Raw genomic sequence first — 17,078 nt, forward strand, 5'->3', positions numbered from 1 at the left:
TTGATGGCCCTCTGCCTCCGTTTCATCATAACTGGCAGATGTTAGTGTAAGAGTTTTGCCATGTTTCACAATTCCTAATCCGGTCGGATTCGGGATCTTAATTCGTTCTATTTTTTTCACCCACCCACAGGGATTACCATTCAATGTTTTCCCACTTTCTCATACAATTTATAATCGCCGTCTTTTTCGGTACGATCTACTACGATTTGGACAAAAGTGCCGAATCAGGAATACAAAACAGAACCGGGTTATTTTTCTTCACTTGCATTCAACTTCTGTTCATTAACGGCTCACTGGTTGATGCGTTTCTCAGAGATCGTCTCATATTCCGGTAAGTGATATACATATTTCTTTTGGTTGGGGCTTGCTGTGGAGAATGCCTTCCTTTACATGACCACCTCGATTTGCAATAGTATTCTTTTTTTCTCGGAGACTTCGACACTTGGTCAACACGATGTACAAGACCTTCGAGCAAAGAAGGGCAATAGAGGTACAGGGGTGCAGTACAACTGTACAATTCGGGCCCCATCTTCGCCGTGCTGTTTTTCATCTGAGTGACTGGCTGCCCCCTAAAAACTCCCTACACAAGCTGTCCACTTTTGGACTACAGTAACATTTCCAAACCAGAGAGGACTTGTGGAAACAGTAGGTCTTGAAGCAGTAGACCACTTGATGCTTAGAAACAATCTAATCTGAACGCTGTGATGATTGAAAAGTGACAAGCTGTGCAACACACCCGACGTGCACGTCTAGGATCGGCGCAGACAACCAGACGGACGAAGTTAAGAGCACTAGTTCATGACCCTTTGGTATTTTGTCTGTCCTGAGAGAAAATGTCCCAAACAGGTCGCGCATATTTGGCATATGTTCGTATGTTTCTCATATGTGTCTCATTCGACTATCGAACGAAATTTAATCCAGGTAGCATGGCGCATCGCTCGTCTGCACAATCATGAAACGGGTGGACACTTGCGCTTGCATGTGAAACTGTTTGGTCTCAAACGATTCAATTTGTAATTTTTGTCGAAAGTTTTTGCCCCACCACCTGTTTATGTCAAAACGTTTCACATCTTTCGTATAACTTCTGGATTGATTTCGGGAGTCGACCCAGCTGATGAATGACCCGAAGGCTGTTGAATTTTTGGCATGCAGTCCAAAGCATCCCAACGCTCCGGGACGTCTAAGTTTTATGTAGAGGTCTCTTTCTGTACTTGCTGGGACACCTAAACCTTTACGTCTGATAGTCTCCATAAATTTGACGAAACATCCTGTGCATAATATTGGGACTTATCAACAGAAAAATGATTCGGTCCATGCAATTTTTCTCGCCTAAAACTGTTAATTTTTCGTGCGGATATAAAGAATGGATTTTGGTTTCGTCTGTCCATCTAATGTAAACTGACCCCATAAGTGATAAAAACGCGTCCAAAAAAATTGCCAATTTTATCAAACTTTCAAAGGTTAAAAAGGTTGAGAGATAGTTTCAAAGGTTAACACAGTCGAGAGGTAGTGTGGAATGTCTTGCCATTTTTCGTCAATTCCATGTACGGTTGTTTAAATCCAGGAATACGTATAAACAAATAAAATCACTCCCCACTCGAAACTCGAGGGCGATCGCAGCTCGTAGTTACCAAAAGTGAGTAACATGGCTTGAGAATTTAATTGAACTCCGTTTGTATTGACAACAGAGGAAGTTTATGGACATTGTAGCAATGGATCCTTCGAACTTCCAACGGGATTGTATTTACCCAGTTTTAACTGCTCGATTCTTACCTTCGCTCATTTCTTCTATCCTACTGCCTTATACAGGCTTGTCATCTGCAAATGAGACGAAGAGTATCCGATTGTGGTCAAACTCCGTTCGATTTAAACCCTAAATTTTGCTCATTTCTAGGGGATAACGTATTCTAATTCAGACGGTCTCGCTACTAGACCTCAGGCGTTCCGACCGGATTCGAATTCAGTTCAACTTCTTGACACTACGAAGCGGTGGATACATTTCGGTGGAACGGGCCGTGTGAATCACTGTTTTTTTCATCATGAAAGACCGATCTCATCCAGTTTCTTGGACAGTCACCAAATGACGACAGAAGGACTGTTCAGACTAAATTGTGTGAAACCAACTTCTATGAGACCCGGAAATGGACGTGGCCCATGGCCTTCCCCGAGAGAAACTATTTTCTGACGAACTGTAGGATATCTTTGTACTATCTAGGATATTCAGCGTTAATTGATCATAACGAAAACGAACTCGTGCCCGTTTTTTCGGGGGCTGATCAGCCAAGGTAATCACGTTAGGATTCAGGGAGGGAGTAGAGCATAAATATCAGGAAGGCGTCTCCTGAAGGTGGTAGGTATTGCGGGTCAAAGGCCTGTGCTTGGTAATTGTGTGCCACTGCGGAGGCAGTTCATAGTCTACATTTAGTTTGAAACTTCCCCCTCGTACATCGCGTGTGAAAGTCCTGCTTGTGGTTCAAATTCCAAAATGAAGTAAAACATTTTAGTTGGTGGTTGATCCGCAGAAAAAACGTCAGCTAGTTGACTTTTTTCTTGTTTGATGGGCTTACAACCATGAGTACGCGACAGTTCGCTCTATGGAGCCATGTCAGGGCGCTTTATTGTCTGTGGTCGTGAACCCATCGGTTTGGTGCGTGGAGATTTGCAAGCGAAGTCCAAAGGCATAGTTTTGATATTTGATATCATCCTCGATAGCTCAGCTTCCTTCATTGGTCTTTGGTCTGTGCTCTACCTAATTGGGCTTCTTACTCATCATTTAAAGTTGCTTGGGGTTCAATCACGTGGAAAATACTTGAAACCGATTGGGTAGTCATCGTTTTCGAAAAATTCCGGTGACAATCGGTAGATTTATTGCTGGGCAACGTTTCGCTTTTGACACACGTAATCTCAATGTACACAAACATCCCTAGGACAGATGCTCCAGAGGTAACTAGGAGGTTGTTACTGGCAGACACGACACTCGGGGAACAGACACAGCTCTCGGTGGATGAAATAGTTGAGGGCATAAGCGTGTGTTTGAACCTTGATAAGTTTATTTTTGACACAACTGTTTACTCACAAGAACAAGGCCTTGCAATGGAATCTGCAATATCCCCAGTTTTAGCCAATGTTTACATGGAGGACTTCGAACAAATAGCCTTGGCCGGATATCATTGTCCACTCAAAGTTTTTTGGCGTTATGTTGACGACACGTTTGTTGTAATCAAGAGATAACGTGAACCGCTTCCACGACTGTCTCAATAGTTTAAACCCACACATTAAGTTTAGCATGGAAATAGAGTCCACCTCGGGCACATTACCCTTTCTGGACTGTACAACACATAATCTTGGTGGGAAATTGAAAACGACTATCTACCAGAAACCAACAGACACGAGAACCGTCTTAAGCTATTCATCAGCACACCCAAAGTCCGTGTTCGCCCGCATTGTCTCATCGATGTTTCGTCGAGTTAGAGCGCTGTGCACAGAAGAGATCGACCGGACGGCAGCTCAAATCGAGATTGCCAACAAACTTCAAGAAATAGGATACCCAGTGAGTTTGATTAGGCGACAACTAAGGAAGATATTGGCTCCAGTATCTAGACCCAGTAAGGAATGGATTGGCACAGCAGTCATTCCATATAAAGCAGGAACATCGGAGGTTATTCGAAGATTGTTGAACTTAGCCAACATTCGAGTAGCTTTTCAGAAGGGAAAAACGCTACGCTCAGTTTTGGTGCAATTGAAAGATCCCCTGCCGGCTGAAAGGACTAGGGACTGTGTGTACAAAATTAACTGCAACGATTGCGCTAAGGTTTATATAGGACAAACTGCCAGGGAATTGCACACCAGAATTGGTGAGCATAAAAGAAGGATTAACAAACCACCAAGGAATGCAGAAGAATACCAAACGCTGGTCAAAGACTCAGCGATGGCGGTACATGCCTTAGACACGGGACATAGAATAGATCTGGAGAATGTGGAAGTTTTAAGACGGGGACTGCGATTCACACCACAGCGGCTGATAGCCGAGGCGGTGGAAATCGCTAAGCATCACAGCGTGAATAGGATCGAGGGTGTGGAGCTAGCGAGCGTATGGAAAGCGGTCTTAGATACGTGGTGTGTGTGACGGTGTTGTTGTCGATCCACTTAGGATCATTAGAAAAAACCGGGAGTGGGGTGAGGGTGGGAACCTCAACCGACTAAAGGTCACAGCATCCCTCTTACACAACTTTCTTAGCACTAGCTCACCCACACAGACTAACAGAAGGTTCAAACGAAGTTCAAGAGGAACCATCAAATGAACCGAACTAGAAGAACTAAACCCTAGGCTGGACCCAAACACATGTAGGTTTCCCCACCGACCCAACACTTGTTCGACCACTCTAACACACTAAAATCCCTCGGCCGACACCCAACAGAGCTTTAGCTTGACTTAGCTGATTGGTTCTCCTTCCGCCTTAAATATCGATCAACCTCGGAACCTAGTCACTTGGCCTGACGAAGCTTTTGTTTCAAAAGCGAAACGTTGCTCAGCAATAAATCTACCGATTGTCACCAAACTTTTTCGAAAACGTTGTTTGGGGTTAATTTAATGGCCAAAGGACGAGTATAGGTACGATATTTCGCTTTTTATTCAACTTACTGTGCATGCGATCAGTTTCTGGATTAGATGGGAGTTATCGCTGGTTTCTTATCGTATGTTGCTCACCCTTGATTACCGTATACATCTATTGTGTTCTGTCTACTATATACCCCTCCAGGCATGAAACCTCCGCTGGATTTTATCGCATTTCCACGTACTTCTTCGCAAAAATCATCACCGAGGTGCTTCCAGTTAAGGCGTTTCCTGCCTTCCTATTCTTACCCATCACCTACATCCTTGCCGGGCTACGACACACATGGAGGGCCTTTTTCTTTTGGGAGTTAACAGTTATTTTGCTCACAATCTCTGCATCAGGTGTCGCGTTTTCAGTCAGTACAATGGTCACGGACGTTCGATTGGGTTCCATGCTTCTGTCAATGTTTTTTGTACTTATGATGGTGAGTTGCTCGATCAGTATGCTCTTTTGAGCTGAGTTCGTATTTCTATCATTCAGGGCTTTTTCAGTCGCCTTAATTGTGTCGCTGAACCTTTAATTGGTGACTCTCACCCAAACCGGCAGTGAACCCCAATAAGGGAACACTTGCAATTTTGCAATGTTTTGTAGTAAAGGTCCTTCTAGCAAACAATAACCTAGCAAGATATACCTGTTGCGTAGGATAATTGTCCCGCTGGGCAGTAGTTTATTCATTTAATCCCCATCAAACTTCCAACTCATGTGACACATGTGGGAACAAAAATGATCGAACATACCAGAACGAGGGTTGTGTTTCTACAGTATACTTCAGAGCATTGCCTCCGGATTCTGTCGTTCCAAGATGGTATACAACCTTGTTTCCTTACTTGTTCCTTAATTGCCGCTTATTTTAAAATATCCGATAAATCTTGTTTAGCTACAGTGTGGTTGTCTAGAGCGTTAGAATGCTGAGGGTTCGGTCTTTTCGTTATTCAGAGTCCAATTAAAACACCAGGTTGGGCGTCATCGTGATTACAACCCGAGTTGATATTGCCTGTTCGAACCAACTGTGTTGTGCTGCGACGATTTTGTTGGACGCAACACTGGAACAACGACATCCGGCCGCACGGGATGGGTCACCGTTACTCCATCTAAATCTGTGCCCACAAGCGTACTGTCTTCCGCTACTGCTAGCCTAGAACCGCTAGAGCATGTATATGTCTACGATAGTAGTCATCAGTCGTTGAGCTGAAGCAACCTTTCGGTGCTCATCTGCCGTACCACGCGAAGGAATCACAAAGGCTGATATACTGCTAGTCTGTCCAAGCAGTAGAGATGCCAAGGTCGGGTTCGAACGAGTTCGCACCCTAACCACTGAGATCTCTCGGTAAGTATCCAGTGATTTGCGTCAACAAGGCAAGTTTGAAGAACGAAAGCTTTGACAAGCTGCTCGGTTCGGAATATTTCAATTCTAAGAAGTGGGTCGTATTCAAAGAGCGGTACTTTTGAGCAGTGAAAGCCTGACGAACTTCCCGTGGGCCAAGAAGGTCTCAAGTGGAAATATGTTTGAGCACATGTTTGTAATACGCCAATTATCCCCATCAAATCAGCACAGAGTATATGTACTCTAAAGCTGCAGGTACACACCAGATAGTGTATTACACATCGTTGCCTTGCCAATTGTCGTTTCGGCAACTAAGAGAAATTCAACCCAATTACTCTTGTTTCATCTTTCCCCACATCGCAATCATTGCTAATCTGAAAGCTGAACAACTCAGGTTCGGTATCCGAACTCCAAAAGGGATCGGTCAGCAAGCCGCTCTGACAAGAATGCCCCCATATGTGAAGGTTAATGAGCGCTTTTCCATCGGAAATCAAAAGCCTTTAAGACATCAGCCCGTTCCTCCGACGCAAATTTGAACCAACTCTGGTTGTACCAATAGGTCATAGTAAACGAAACCCGTAAACCATGATCCCTGACTAAAACAGCGCATCATCCGATGAGACCTCTGTAAAGGGGCTGGGGCAAGAACGGATGTATTCTTCGACCAGAAGAACAGACTTGTATAGCTGTACCTTCAGGGGACCCTACGAGGACTGGCTGTTGGGGTAATAAACAGCCAGGTTGTACTCGTCCATGTAATCACATGGACGTGTCCATAATCGCAGTACTATACTTTCGTATGTGGCCAATGTGTGACGATGGTGCAAGGTAAAACTGAAATCCAACTCGTTTGGACTAGTACGCAGATCTGAACTGGCAGTGTTTCTGATGGTAATAAGGGTAAGCGGAACGATTTCCTTCCACAACATACTTTCTTGGACACAAAAAAGCTTTACCGTCTTTACAGGGATGGGTCCTCCTGCAACTCTAGAAGGCGCCAGGATATGGGACTCCCGCGGTGCTAGTGAATGTTGACCATCCCCCAGAAGGGATTTTTTTTTCAGCCGTCGCGTGAATTAGATTGTGCGCCGTCACAATATGCCAAAGTCACTTGACGGTCGAAGGGGTCCAATCCGATCAGAAAGTTAATTGGAAACGTACCTCAGGAGCTTCCAACCTCCAAACCGTATTATGGAGGCATCGAAAGCGAGTACGGGCCTCTTTTTGAACGAATGCTTACTTCCAGCCAGAGGAATCCGCCTGTCGCAAGCGGTACGGGGCTTGCTAGATAATGTGATTCGTCGAAAACTTCACAACGAAAATGAGTCAGCATGTTCCTTTTCAAAGGTAGCAAAGGTATTCCTTTCGGAAGCCGATGTTCAGCGGTGGGCCCATATTCATTCTGTCTTTTTTTTCTCCCTTAGAAATGCTAACTAACTTTGAGGTGGAAAATCCGGACACTTGACAACCTATTCGTTTTCTCCTACTAACTTGTCAGAGATGCAAACTGGATGTTGAGTTGCTCTACCAAATTTGGGCCTGTTTCATAATCGGGCAGGTGAAATTGTGACAGCATCACAATAATTTCCTCTAGGAATGCTCCGACTAGGTATGATAAGCCTCCATAGAGGTAACGTAGCTTCTTTCCCACTCGGGAAAATAATCAGTTGTCCTTGTGCATCTTCATGGAACATTGAACTAAAGGTCACATTGGTAATGATTTCATAAATAAAGACACTAATTTATTCGATTGGAGATCGGGAGACTAAATAGATGTGACCATTACAAGCCGAACTGATAATTCGTGTACCAACGGCTGGACGAAATTAGCCTGTTACTATTCTCATGAATTCTGCTATTGTTCGGAGTATATTCCATTCGACCAAACGAAATCATTGTCTTCTATGTGTGGTTTTTTGAATGAAGCCCCTGAAATGACAGGCTATTGACCATGCAAAAAAACTGGGCCAACAATAACTTGCCGTATTGCTCCGCCCAGTTTTGTGCCCACGAACTAGAAAGAGTGGATATGTGCTACGAACGGAACTATTTTATTTGTCCTTACTTCAAGCGGGCGAGGTGGACCAAGTGGTTGGAGCGCGAATTTACTGCCCCGAAGGTCCGTGATTCGAACCCGACCCCTGCCTCTCGACTTCCCCTGTCTAGGCTTGGGCAACCCGGCAGTATCCCAGGCCTCGTGGCTCCTTCGTGTAGCATGGCAGCTAGGCACCGAAAGGGTGCTACAGCTGAACGATTGAACTTCAAGCACACTAGGAAATGTGGAGCTACAAGGTGAAAGACAGCAGGTAAACACACCAGTTCAGTTATTCAGAGCTTTAAGTTCACCGTCTCATCACTCTCGCTGTCCGAGTAATTGTGCTCTTCAATGGTTGCTTTTGAAGCGATCATGGTTCGCCATGTTAAGCTTCTTTCACTGTGTTCCAGCCACCTGGAGGACTTTTCGTCTTTGTTCGCATTAACACAGCGCATCGGTTGCGCTGAAAGACAGTGATCGTTAGTCACAAGCTCGTCGTTCTCTTAGGGGTTTCGAACAACAGACTTATGGATCCTATTGTTGATCAGATGTACTTCCGAGACGTTGTTTCACCGTGTATCGTGTTCCTCTTACCCCGATGGACAAACCCAATTCTGTGTGAAAAAGGAAATCCTCTTGCTGCGCCCGGAGTTGGTCGAACGGCACGCTGAACTAAACCAACTATTTTCTTTCATTTACAGAACAGGTTGTATTGTCACATTTATTTATGCTTCCCCGTCTTAAATATTTTATTTTCTTGCCTTTGCATCTCATTCCAGATCACTGGTGGTTTCCTCATCAACGTACTTTCCTTAGCGCCGTGGCTCAGTTGGCTGCGCTATCTATCTGTTCTTCGCCTCGCTATGAATGTGTTTATGATCAACGAACTGGTGGGCCTGGAGTTCTGCCCTTCAAACGATACCTTACACCATACTTTCTCTTCTGATACCAGTGGCTTTCCTTACAATCATTTGAATGCAAGCACTGCCGTGGAGTTGACCAACACGTCGAGTACCACTATCACTCCCATTTCTGCAGCACTTCCGTGGTAAGCAAAGTTTGTCTCACATGTTCTCGTTATACACGTTCCTAGCTACTGCGCTTAAGATCAGTGCAATTCATCTTATAGTGGTTTAACACAATTTCAGCCCTTCTCATGAAGTTCACAGTCGTTTGTCCATGCTGCCAACCCTACGAAAGCGTTTCTCGTCATTTACTGAATCCCGTACGGGCTGTGTTCAAACTTGATAACGTCCCCTAACAAAAGCACCTTCGAGTTTGGTTCTTTCAGTTGATTGTCGTGATTTACGACTATTCTTTGCAGTATACGATTGTATAGAATAACCAGATTTCATGGCTTCCGAATAACCTCTGATAAGTCTATTTTGCCAAGCAGTGAGGTAGGTTGTGTAGGAATCAATAGGAAACCAAATTAATTCAAAACAATGGAAACCTGGAAACCAACCAGGTATACATGGAAAGCCTTCTTTATTTTCCATTGTTTGTTTCCCAGAGATCAAGTTCGACACTAACTTCTGCATCAAATCCATCTAACCAGGTAATTTTTTTCTGTTTTTCTTGGTGTGACAGTATCCGGTGACCTGAAGGAATAATTTTCTAGCACATTTTCCTTAGGCAAACTCTGTTTCCAGCTAGATCTTGCAGAAAAAATCTGCAGCGATGAGACTCGAAGCATTATGCCCTCCCTCCAAGATAGAGCACTTTCAAAGTTTTCACGATTTTGGAGAGTCTTGAGCAGTGTAAATAATTTTCACAAACGAATGCATTTGGGAAACCTTAGATTACTTCATCTCTCAGATCAGACAACGTCGCGATTTCCGCAATTGTTTGTTGCTCAGTGAGATCACTGTAAATATTTTTTTGTCTTCTTATTCCCTCGAAGTAACCTACTAATTCACCCATGCTCTTTTCCTCTTCCATTGATAGTATTTTAGGTGAACAGTATTTGGAAACACAGGCGATCGAATACGATGGAGCAATGGCTGTTTGGCGAAATGAGATAGGCATCTTTGGAATATTTCTTTTGGCTCTGCTCAATGGTTATGTGTATCTGCGAATGATGCGGAAGTACACGTAACAACTACATTTCCACTCTTTGAGTTTCCTAATTCTCGTGAACAGGAGGTTTTCAAGTTCGAAGATGATGAACTCATTTTTTTACTAAACGTCTCCTTTTCCACTCCAGTATACCGGTTCCTTTGTGGAACTCTTTGAACCCGTTCTAACCATATCCCACAGCTAAGTGCTCTGATTTTACACTGTCTTCGACACCAGCGAATCTCAATTCGTCGAATACGTTTTTTATATCCTTGTGTTCAGCGCTTTCCAGATATGAACGATGCTCTGCTTTCATTTCTTCAGTTGTGATATCCGCAAATATTCACTGTCTTCATGACATTCGTCTCTTCTTCACTTCTCGAGCACTATTTTTTCTTCTTGTTTTGTAAATGACTTGGACAGACAGACAGATCTGATCATATCGGTGGTTTACTGACTGGACTTCGCAAATTTATAGCTTAGCATAATATAGTCTGGGTGGTTGTGAATGACTTGAGTACTTGTTTTCAGCTTCTTTTGCGGATGAATCTTGCACTCCTCATTTGCCCACATCTCGCAGAGAAGTGGTTAGGCAACATATGGGGGATACCAACAGACAGCGTTCCAAGTAAACGCTGCCCAAAAATCTTGGCTGACTTTGACACGCAGCTGATTAGGAACTCAGAAGATTAGTCCGTGGGCGGAAACCAACATATGACTAAGTAGTGTGGTAACTCCGCAAATTCGGATACGCAAATCAGGTTCACTGTCATTCACTTTCTTGAAGTAACGGACCCCAGCACTTATGAACCCATAGAAAGAATATGCCAACAGTTTTATCGTTTTTCTTCACTTCAGCTATGTTCAACCATATCATTGACTGGGTTCTGCCCCAGTTATTTCGTTGATGAGCTTTAGGAGACGTTTGTCTTGCAAAGTTTCCAGATGTTGGGCGCCAGGGAGTTCAGTGAGATTGACATTAGGCCATTTGTTGCACACCTGAAGACTGCGGAGGTTCACTGTCCCATCCCCATTTCCGTACACGTGAGTCGGGATTTGATCGGGAAACGGCTTGCGAAATATGCCCTGCGGTAAGTATACCACTTTCTCCAGTGTTTGTATCTGAGTCCCATAGACACAGTACACATTCTCCACATTTGTTGGCCCTTCGAGATAGTCAGATTGTTTGGGATTGTGAAGCCACATGTCATAGCCTGTTTGGAAAAGTTGGATGAAAAGCAAATTGTTGGAGGGTATCAGAAACAGTTCCTTCTTGTCAACACGTTGATAAAAGTGGTTGGTCTATACAACCAATTGAAAAATGTTTGGGACTGATTGAGTAGTCGTCATTTTAGAGAGGTTTGGTAAACAATCGGTGGATTTGCTGCTGAGCAAGTGAGTAAGTCACCGAGTTGATCGGGTGTTAAGGCAGTCAGGGAACCTATTCGTAATTTCCCGTTGAGTCGCTGATAAATCGACATTTCAAAGCCTTCTAAATCTGGGCACGATTCTGCACGATTTGTTCCAACCCTTACGTGCTGAAGCACAAAAATGTCTTTCCAAGCACCCCTTAATATAAAAAATCTTTCAGCTGATACACCTTTGCTGTGCCTAGCCATCCGAAGGAAGCACGAGGCCTGGGATACTGCCAGGTTGCTTAAGTCTAGACAGGGAAAGTCAAGAGGCAGTGGTCGGTTTCGACTCACGAACCTTCCGGTCAGTTAGTTTGCGCCTCTTAGGAAACAGTGGTGTGTTTTTATACACCAGAACCTCTGCTAATAAAAGCTCTATATTTAGCTCGATTGAAAACTGTCTCCTGTCGTTCAAATGGGGAATTTTACGTCACCTATATGAGCTAGTTCGATTTCGATTCTCTACTAATTTACGTGCAAATGTCCCGGACTCTATCTAAAAATGCATTTGTGGGGATTTGTTTTTCCTTCTTATCAGTCCTTCTAAAACTTCCCCTGAAAATTTGGCGCCAGTATAACTAGGAAACACACTGCTCCGTCTTGCCCTATGTGCGAACCTTGGTGTGGATTGAACAACTTCCTTCCTGAATCACTTCACTTTCACTAAGATTCAAGTTGTATACCGAGACATACTCACATGTGGGCAATACTAAGGCATATGAACATGGAAATTGACCACTCTTGGCCTTTGTGCCTCACTTAATACGCCAAAAAACTTAAGTTTTAATTGCTGCGCTAGCTCCAAGCCAGTGAATTCGTGCACCAAGTGCCGTGATTAATACGCGCGACGGTAAATTTGACATGTGACAACTATGATGCATTTTTAAACCAGTCCCACTTTACCCATACGTACGTGGGAAAAGCAGGTGAGTCACGTTAGGAACAATACTCGGAAATTTGGAAAACCGTTAGCAGACTGTAGGCAAAGTTTTGGGCGCTAGAAACACAACGAAAAATGAATCTGAGGATTGTGATTCAGATGGCAGTTCCGACACGACACGATTCATTTCACTTTGTCACATTCACAGGTAGGTTTCTTGAGCTGAGAACTAACAATACAATTTCACCGTTTGCAGAAAGAATTGTATGTGTTCGGTCGTTAGTGCTGGACCATGTAGTGCTCTGTTTATCAGCGTGAACTGCTTGACGCAGATCTTGTTCTGCTCTTGACGTTCTAAATGCCGTCGGAGACAGGTGGGCACAGATTCAGCCTATCTGTTTCCTCTGTGTAGTCTCCAACTGGGTGAAGATGCTGAAGGGATCGATTAAGGTGGACTCCTGTCATTGAATTAGATGGTCGTGACGTTGGGTTTGTCTACATCTGAATAGCACACCTTTCATGCATGACTGTCGAAATAAATCGAGTCATCCGAATCTTCAAAACGAACTTGGTGGTAATATATGTCATCAGAGACCGTTCAAAAGATCTGTAAGCTTTTGAGTAGGTTAGGGATACTGACAGTTCAATGCATTCACATTCATGCATCGAGAGTCAACTGGACGGTAAAATAAGTGGTGGCTTGGTTGCCACCACATCTCCATGATGTGTTCGGTAGTTCAAACCATATGAGCTCGCTTAAATTATTTGGTCAAGTCCCAAAAAGGGAATCACCCACGGCGCTAGGTGTTATCATCCCAAGCGCCTCTTCCGTGTTCTGCGGAGGGGAATAAATCCTAGGCAGTGAAAATACAGTTGTGAATTTTCTATAGCTCGAAGTGTTTTCTGAGACCAAACCAGCGTAACGTATAGTTAGGCTGTTTTTCTTGGTTCATTAATCGAATCGAGCTACCAGAACCATGGATTGAGGATACCGTTGATAGGACCGCAGATGTTCGTTTCGCTTCCATGGTTGATTTGTTTAATAGACAACCGGTGTTCGTCCGCGGTTGTAGAGTTTAACTTTAGTGATTTAGGATCCAACTCGCTTTTGAAAAATGCTGTGAGCAGTTAGTTTCGTTACTCCTGATCGGTTTGCCTGTCTACCTCCCGCAGATGCACACCAAGGCACTTGCTCAAATTCCAAACGTGTTCCATCAGGAAAGACGGTCCCGTACAGAACCTCTCTACCGGTAGTTGCTAGCCATGTGGTCGATTTGTGTCTCCCGACACATCGTTGGGGTGGTACCGAAAGCACACCTATGATTGCTGTCTGTTGAGTGTGCTAAATGCGTAGGTCACACCGATTCAGTGTGACTTATTGATCTCAACTCTCTGGTTAGCCGGTTGATTGAGGCAGGTAATCTCCACTCCGTCATGTCAACGTAACACGAAGTGCGTTCAAAGAAACTTTCGTTCATCACGTAAAAAGTTGAAGCCTCTCTGTGGAATCCATTTTGTACTGGTAGGCAGCGTAACTTCGATGGCGAACGTAGTGAGGAACAAACTTCCTACTGGGAACTGCGGGTGATTAGAAAAACGGAAGTCACTGATAGACAGTTGCTTTCAGGTCAGTGAGACGGAACTCAGTAAAGAACTCATAGTACAATGTTAAAATTGTACAGGTGTTTGTTACAAGTATGTATCACAGTCCATGAGAGCTGTTGGGGATTTGTGTCCAAAATCAGCAATAAAGAAAAAGACTACCTAGTAAGCTAGATTTCGCACTTTGAGTTTTGTTGTTGCAACCGAGCAAGAACTCAACATAGTCGGATGATTGAAGCTGATACGGAGGAAGATTACTTAAGGAGCAGTTTGACCATATTGATGTGTTCGTGAGAAGAAAACAAGCTTTGAAACTTCAACTACCATGCGCTTTGCCAAAACATCAGCACACTACTAAAAAAACGACGGTGTCTGTTTCACCCACTCAAAGACATGAAATGAAAGCTAGCAGAAATCGAACCTTGACTGCTGGTACAGCTTACCTTGTGGAAACCCAATGTCGATAAAAAGCTGTTGCACGTCGTTTGCAGTATAATTTCTCTCCGGTGTAGTAACTATCGGTTCGTTTGCCGGCCAAAACCTTGGGTCCGGAAGGAGAAATCCAACTGAAGGCAGTGTCCGGAAGAGATTACGCAGTTTAAATGGATTTGGAATGTGTAGAGGAAATGCCTCTCCTGGCAATATGAGAAATTGGGAAACGGTTTCAGAAGTCGGGTGATTGGAAAAGGATTCGTTTGGAAATACTTGACAGAAAAAATGCATTGTTCAGATCCGGGATAGATGAAAGCCGGTCTTCCCAAATCTGCTCTAGCTAAGGGTGGTTTCACTCTAATCAAATAATAGTAACAATGATTCATAACACTGGATTGTTTTGGGAACCAATTATGATTCGCTGCTGTTTCCCAGAGTCGCAGGGGTCTCACGACATGTACATTGGATAGGTGTATTCTGTGCTTCTAATTGATAATTCGATCCTTATCATTCCCACAGCTCATCTGACTACGAGAAGCCGCGGATACACCCAAGTTTCTGAGTTCAGCTCCAAAGCCTTATGCCTAAGAGGCCTAGCAATGTGGCTAACAGAAGACGCTGATAAATTGTCATCAACTGAGCTAGAGTGAAGATCGTTGGGACGAGGATAAATTCCACAGAGGTATGATGAATGCTGGATGGTAGATTAGTGTTGATCTTACGAACAAACGTTTGCCGTATTTTGGCCGCTCGACAACTGAGCATTTTGTCACGTGTATCTGATTCAGTTTAGAACCCTGGAAAGTTTGCTCGTGTACATTTCCAAATAGAATTTTGTGCAACATTTACGTTACATCGCTTTTGGGTTCGGTTCCTGCTCAAACGTGTTGCAAGCAGCCGTATGCAATTCGATTCGGGTGACACATTGGGGTCGATTTTCCAGCAGCAAGGGAGCTTAGAATGTTTACCAATCGACTTCGAACATGCTGGTGTTCAGAACTCAAGCTTCAAGGGCAAATCCATTTTACCGTTTCAATGTTAAATGGTTAGTGATCACCACCTAATGATGTATCACACCGATCATTAATTTCTAAATAGTTGTTCACCGCAACAGGGCTAGCTGAAACGGCGCAAGATTTTCTCAGCTATGATTTTTTCATTTGACATGTATCCATAATATCCCCCTCGCTTTCATAACCGATTAATGTCACACACAAAGTCACGAAAATGTAAAGGGCGAGACAAAACAAACTGGTCATCAAAGCGTGTTCCAAGTGTATGCGGGGTCAAGTTTGCCCCAGTGGCCTGTGCAAACGTTGCACTCTCACAGTGTATCAACCACGTGCTACCAAGATGACATTGCGCGTACAACATAATACTGATCCCCAAAATAAGCACTTTTGAATAAAATATTTGTTTGAGTGAGAGGTAAACAGTCCACGAAACCCACCACTTGTGAGTGCATTTGTGGCCTTCACAGTCCCACCGAAAGGACCACTGATAGAAACAAATGCTTTGATGTACTTTGATTTCCAAGCAGCGGTTTGAAGTTTGAGGAACTCAAATGAGTAAATAGTTCCTAGACTGTGCGCAACGAGTACAATCTTTCGCTGCCCGTTCAGTTTATATGTCTCCTCCACCAGTTGTTTCATCCTGTGCAGCACCTGTTGGTTCTCAGCTAGAGTAATTATTACTGATTCTTCTGGGAATCTTACTTGGGGTTCTTCGAAAATCGTATGGCGTTCCACGAACACTGACATTTCGTATGAAGAATGGGTCTTTCGTGAGTTCTTCCACGATCGCGCTGAATTCAGCGCCAATAAAATATTCATCCTCATCCAGATGTTCAATGGTCCACGTGTCACCCCATCCAGGAACAATAATTTCTACATCCGCTTTGTCGATAGTCTTCTGAGTGCTTTCGTCATACTGAAGGCTGTGAAAATTTCCGATGCCCGTTGGTTGATTGCACCTACCTGAGCAGTTGAATCAGTCGACTTATATCAAAAATATGTCTAAAGTTCAACCACAGACGATGCATGCTTCCTGAAGGATCATTTTTATCACGATAGTATATTCGACTGCCACCAAGTCCAGGAACCAACACGACGGGAAACTTTTCACCAGTGTTGATTTTATCACGGCTTACGGCTGCTTCGCACAGGAAATTGAAGAAGCAGGTGAATACCATCACTATCATTGCATAGTAGATTATCGATTCCAGTGTGTTTCGAGGCATATTGGCAAAATGTGCTTTCAAACGTTTCCATTTTTGCCGTATTTCTCGGTATATATAAATCGTTCTGTAGAATGTGAACTTTGTGTAAGGTAACTGACCTTCATCCTTAAGCAGGCGTAACAGAGTGAACAATCTGGATTACGTAAAACTCAAGATGTTCACAACCCTGTTCGAAACAGCTGTCGTATCACGCACAGTGCGCAGTTCGACAAGTTGAACTTTGACCGCAGTAGATGATATCGGGTAGCGATACAATGGAAACTAATTGCCTTTATTTCATGCACAACAAACTCCGTTGTTCACCTCCGCCTTGCCATTGATTCCGTGTTCGGGTAATGAACTGTGTGCTAGCTTACAACAATCGTACGCCCAAACAATCCAGGTAGAAAATAATTCCATTAACTCGCCAACAACCTTGTGAGTAGTTTCCTTTATGAAAATATACTGCGACATCTCGAATATCGTGCCAACTGGAACGTG

The 17,078-nt window shown here is 43.7% G+C and overlaps 2 protein-coding genes across 2 annotated transcripts in view; one reads left to right on the forward strand and one right to left on the reverse strand.

Annotated features, from left to right (window-relative positions):
- T265_09965 (hypothetical protein) overlaps nucleotides 1–10,531 on the forward strand; it is a gene marked incomplete at both ends in the record, with an annotated part of 34,559 nt that extends 24,028 nt beyond the window's left edge. The window contains 4 exons of the mRNA XM_009176200.1: nucleotides 131–331; nucleotides 4,761–5,040; nucleotides 8,755–9,023; nucleotides 9,923–10,531. Coding sequence (XP_009174464.1) covers nucleotides 131–331; nucleotides 4,761–5,040; nucleotides 8,755–9,023; nucleotides 9,923–10,073 — 901 coding nt within the window. The remainder of the gene's footprint in view (nucleotides 1–130; nucleotides 332–4,760; nucleotides 5,041–8,754; nucleotides 9,024–9,922) is intronic.
- A 327-nt stretch (nucleotides 10,532–10,858) lies between these two features.
- T265_15015 (hypothetical protein) lies at nucleotides 10,859–16,598 on the reverse strand (the record flags this gene model as incomplete). The annotated part of the gene is given in 5 exon segments (XM_009176202.1): nucleotides 10,859–11,247; nucleotides 14,371–14,562; nucleotides 15,810–16,037; nucleotides 16,075–16,331; nucleotides 16,336–16,598. Coding segments are annotated over 5 exon segments (1,281 nt in total).
- Nucleotides 16,599–17,078: the final 480 nt, after the last annotated feature.

Source organism: Opisthorchis viverrini (assembly GCF_000715545.1).
Source record: "Opisthorchis viverrini unplaced genomic scaffold opera_v5_321, whole genome shotgun sequence".
NCBI classification, from domain to species: domain Eukaryota; kingdom Metazoa; phylum Platyhelminthes; class Trematoda; order Opisthorchiida; family Opisthorchiidae; genus Opisthorchis; species Opisthorchis viverrini.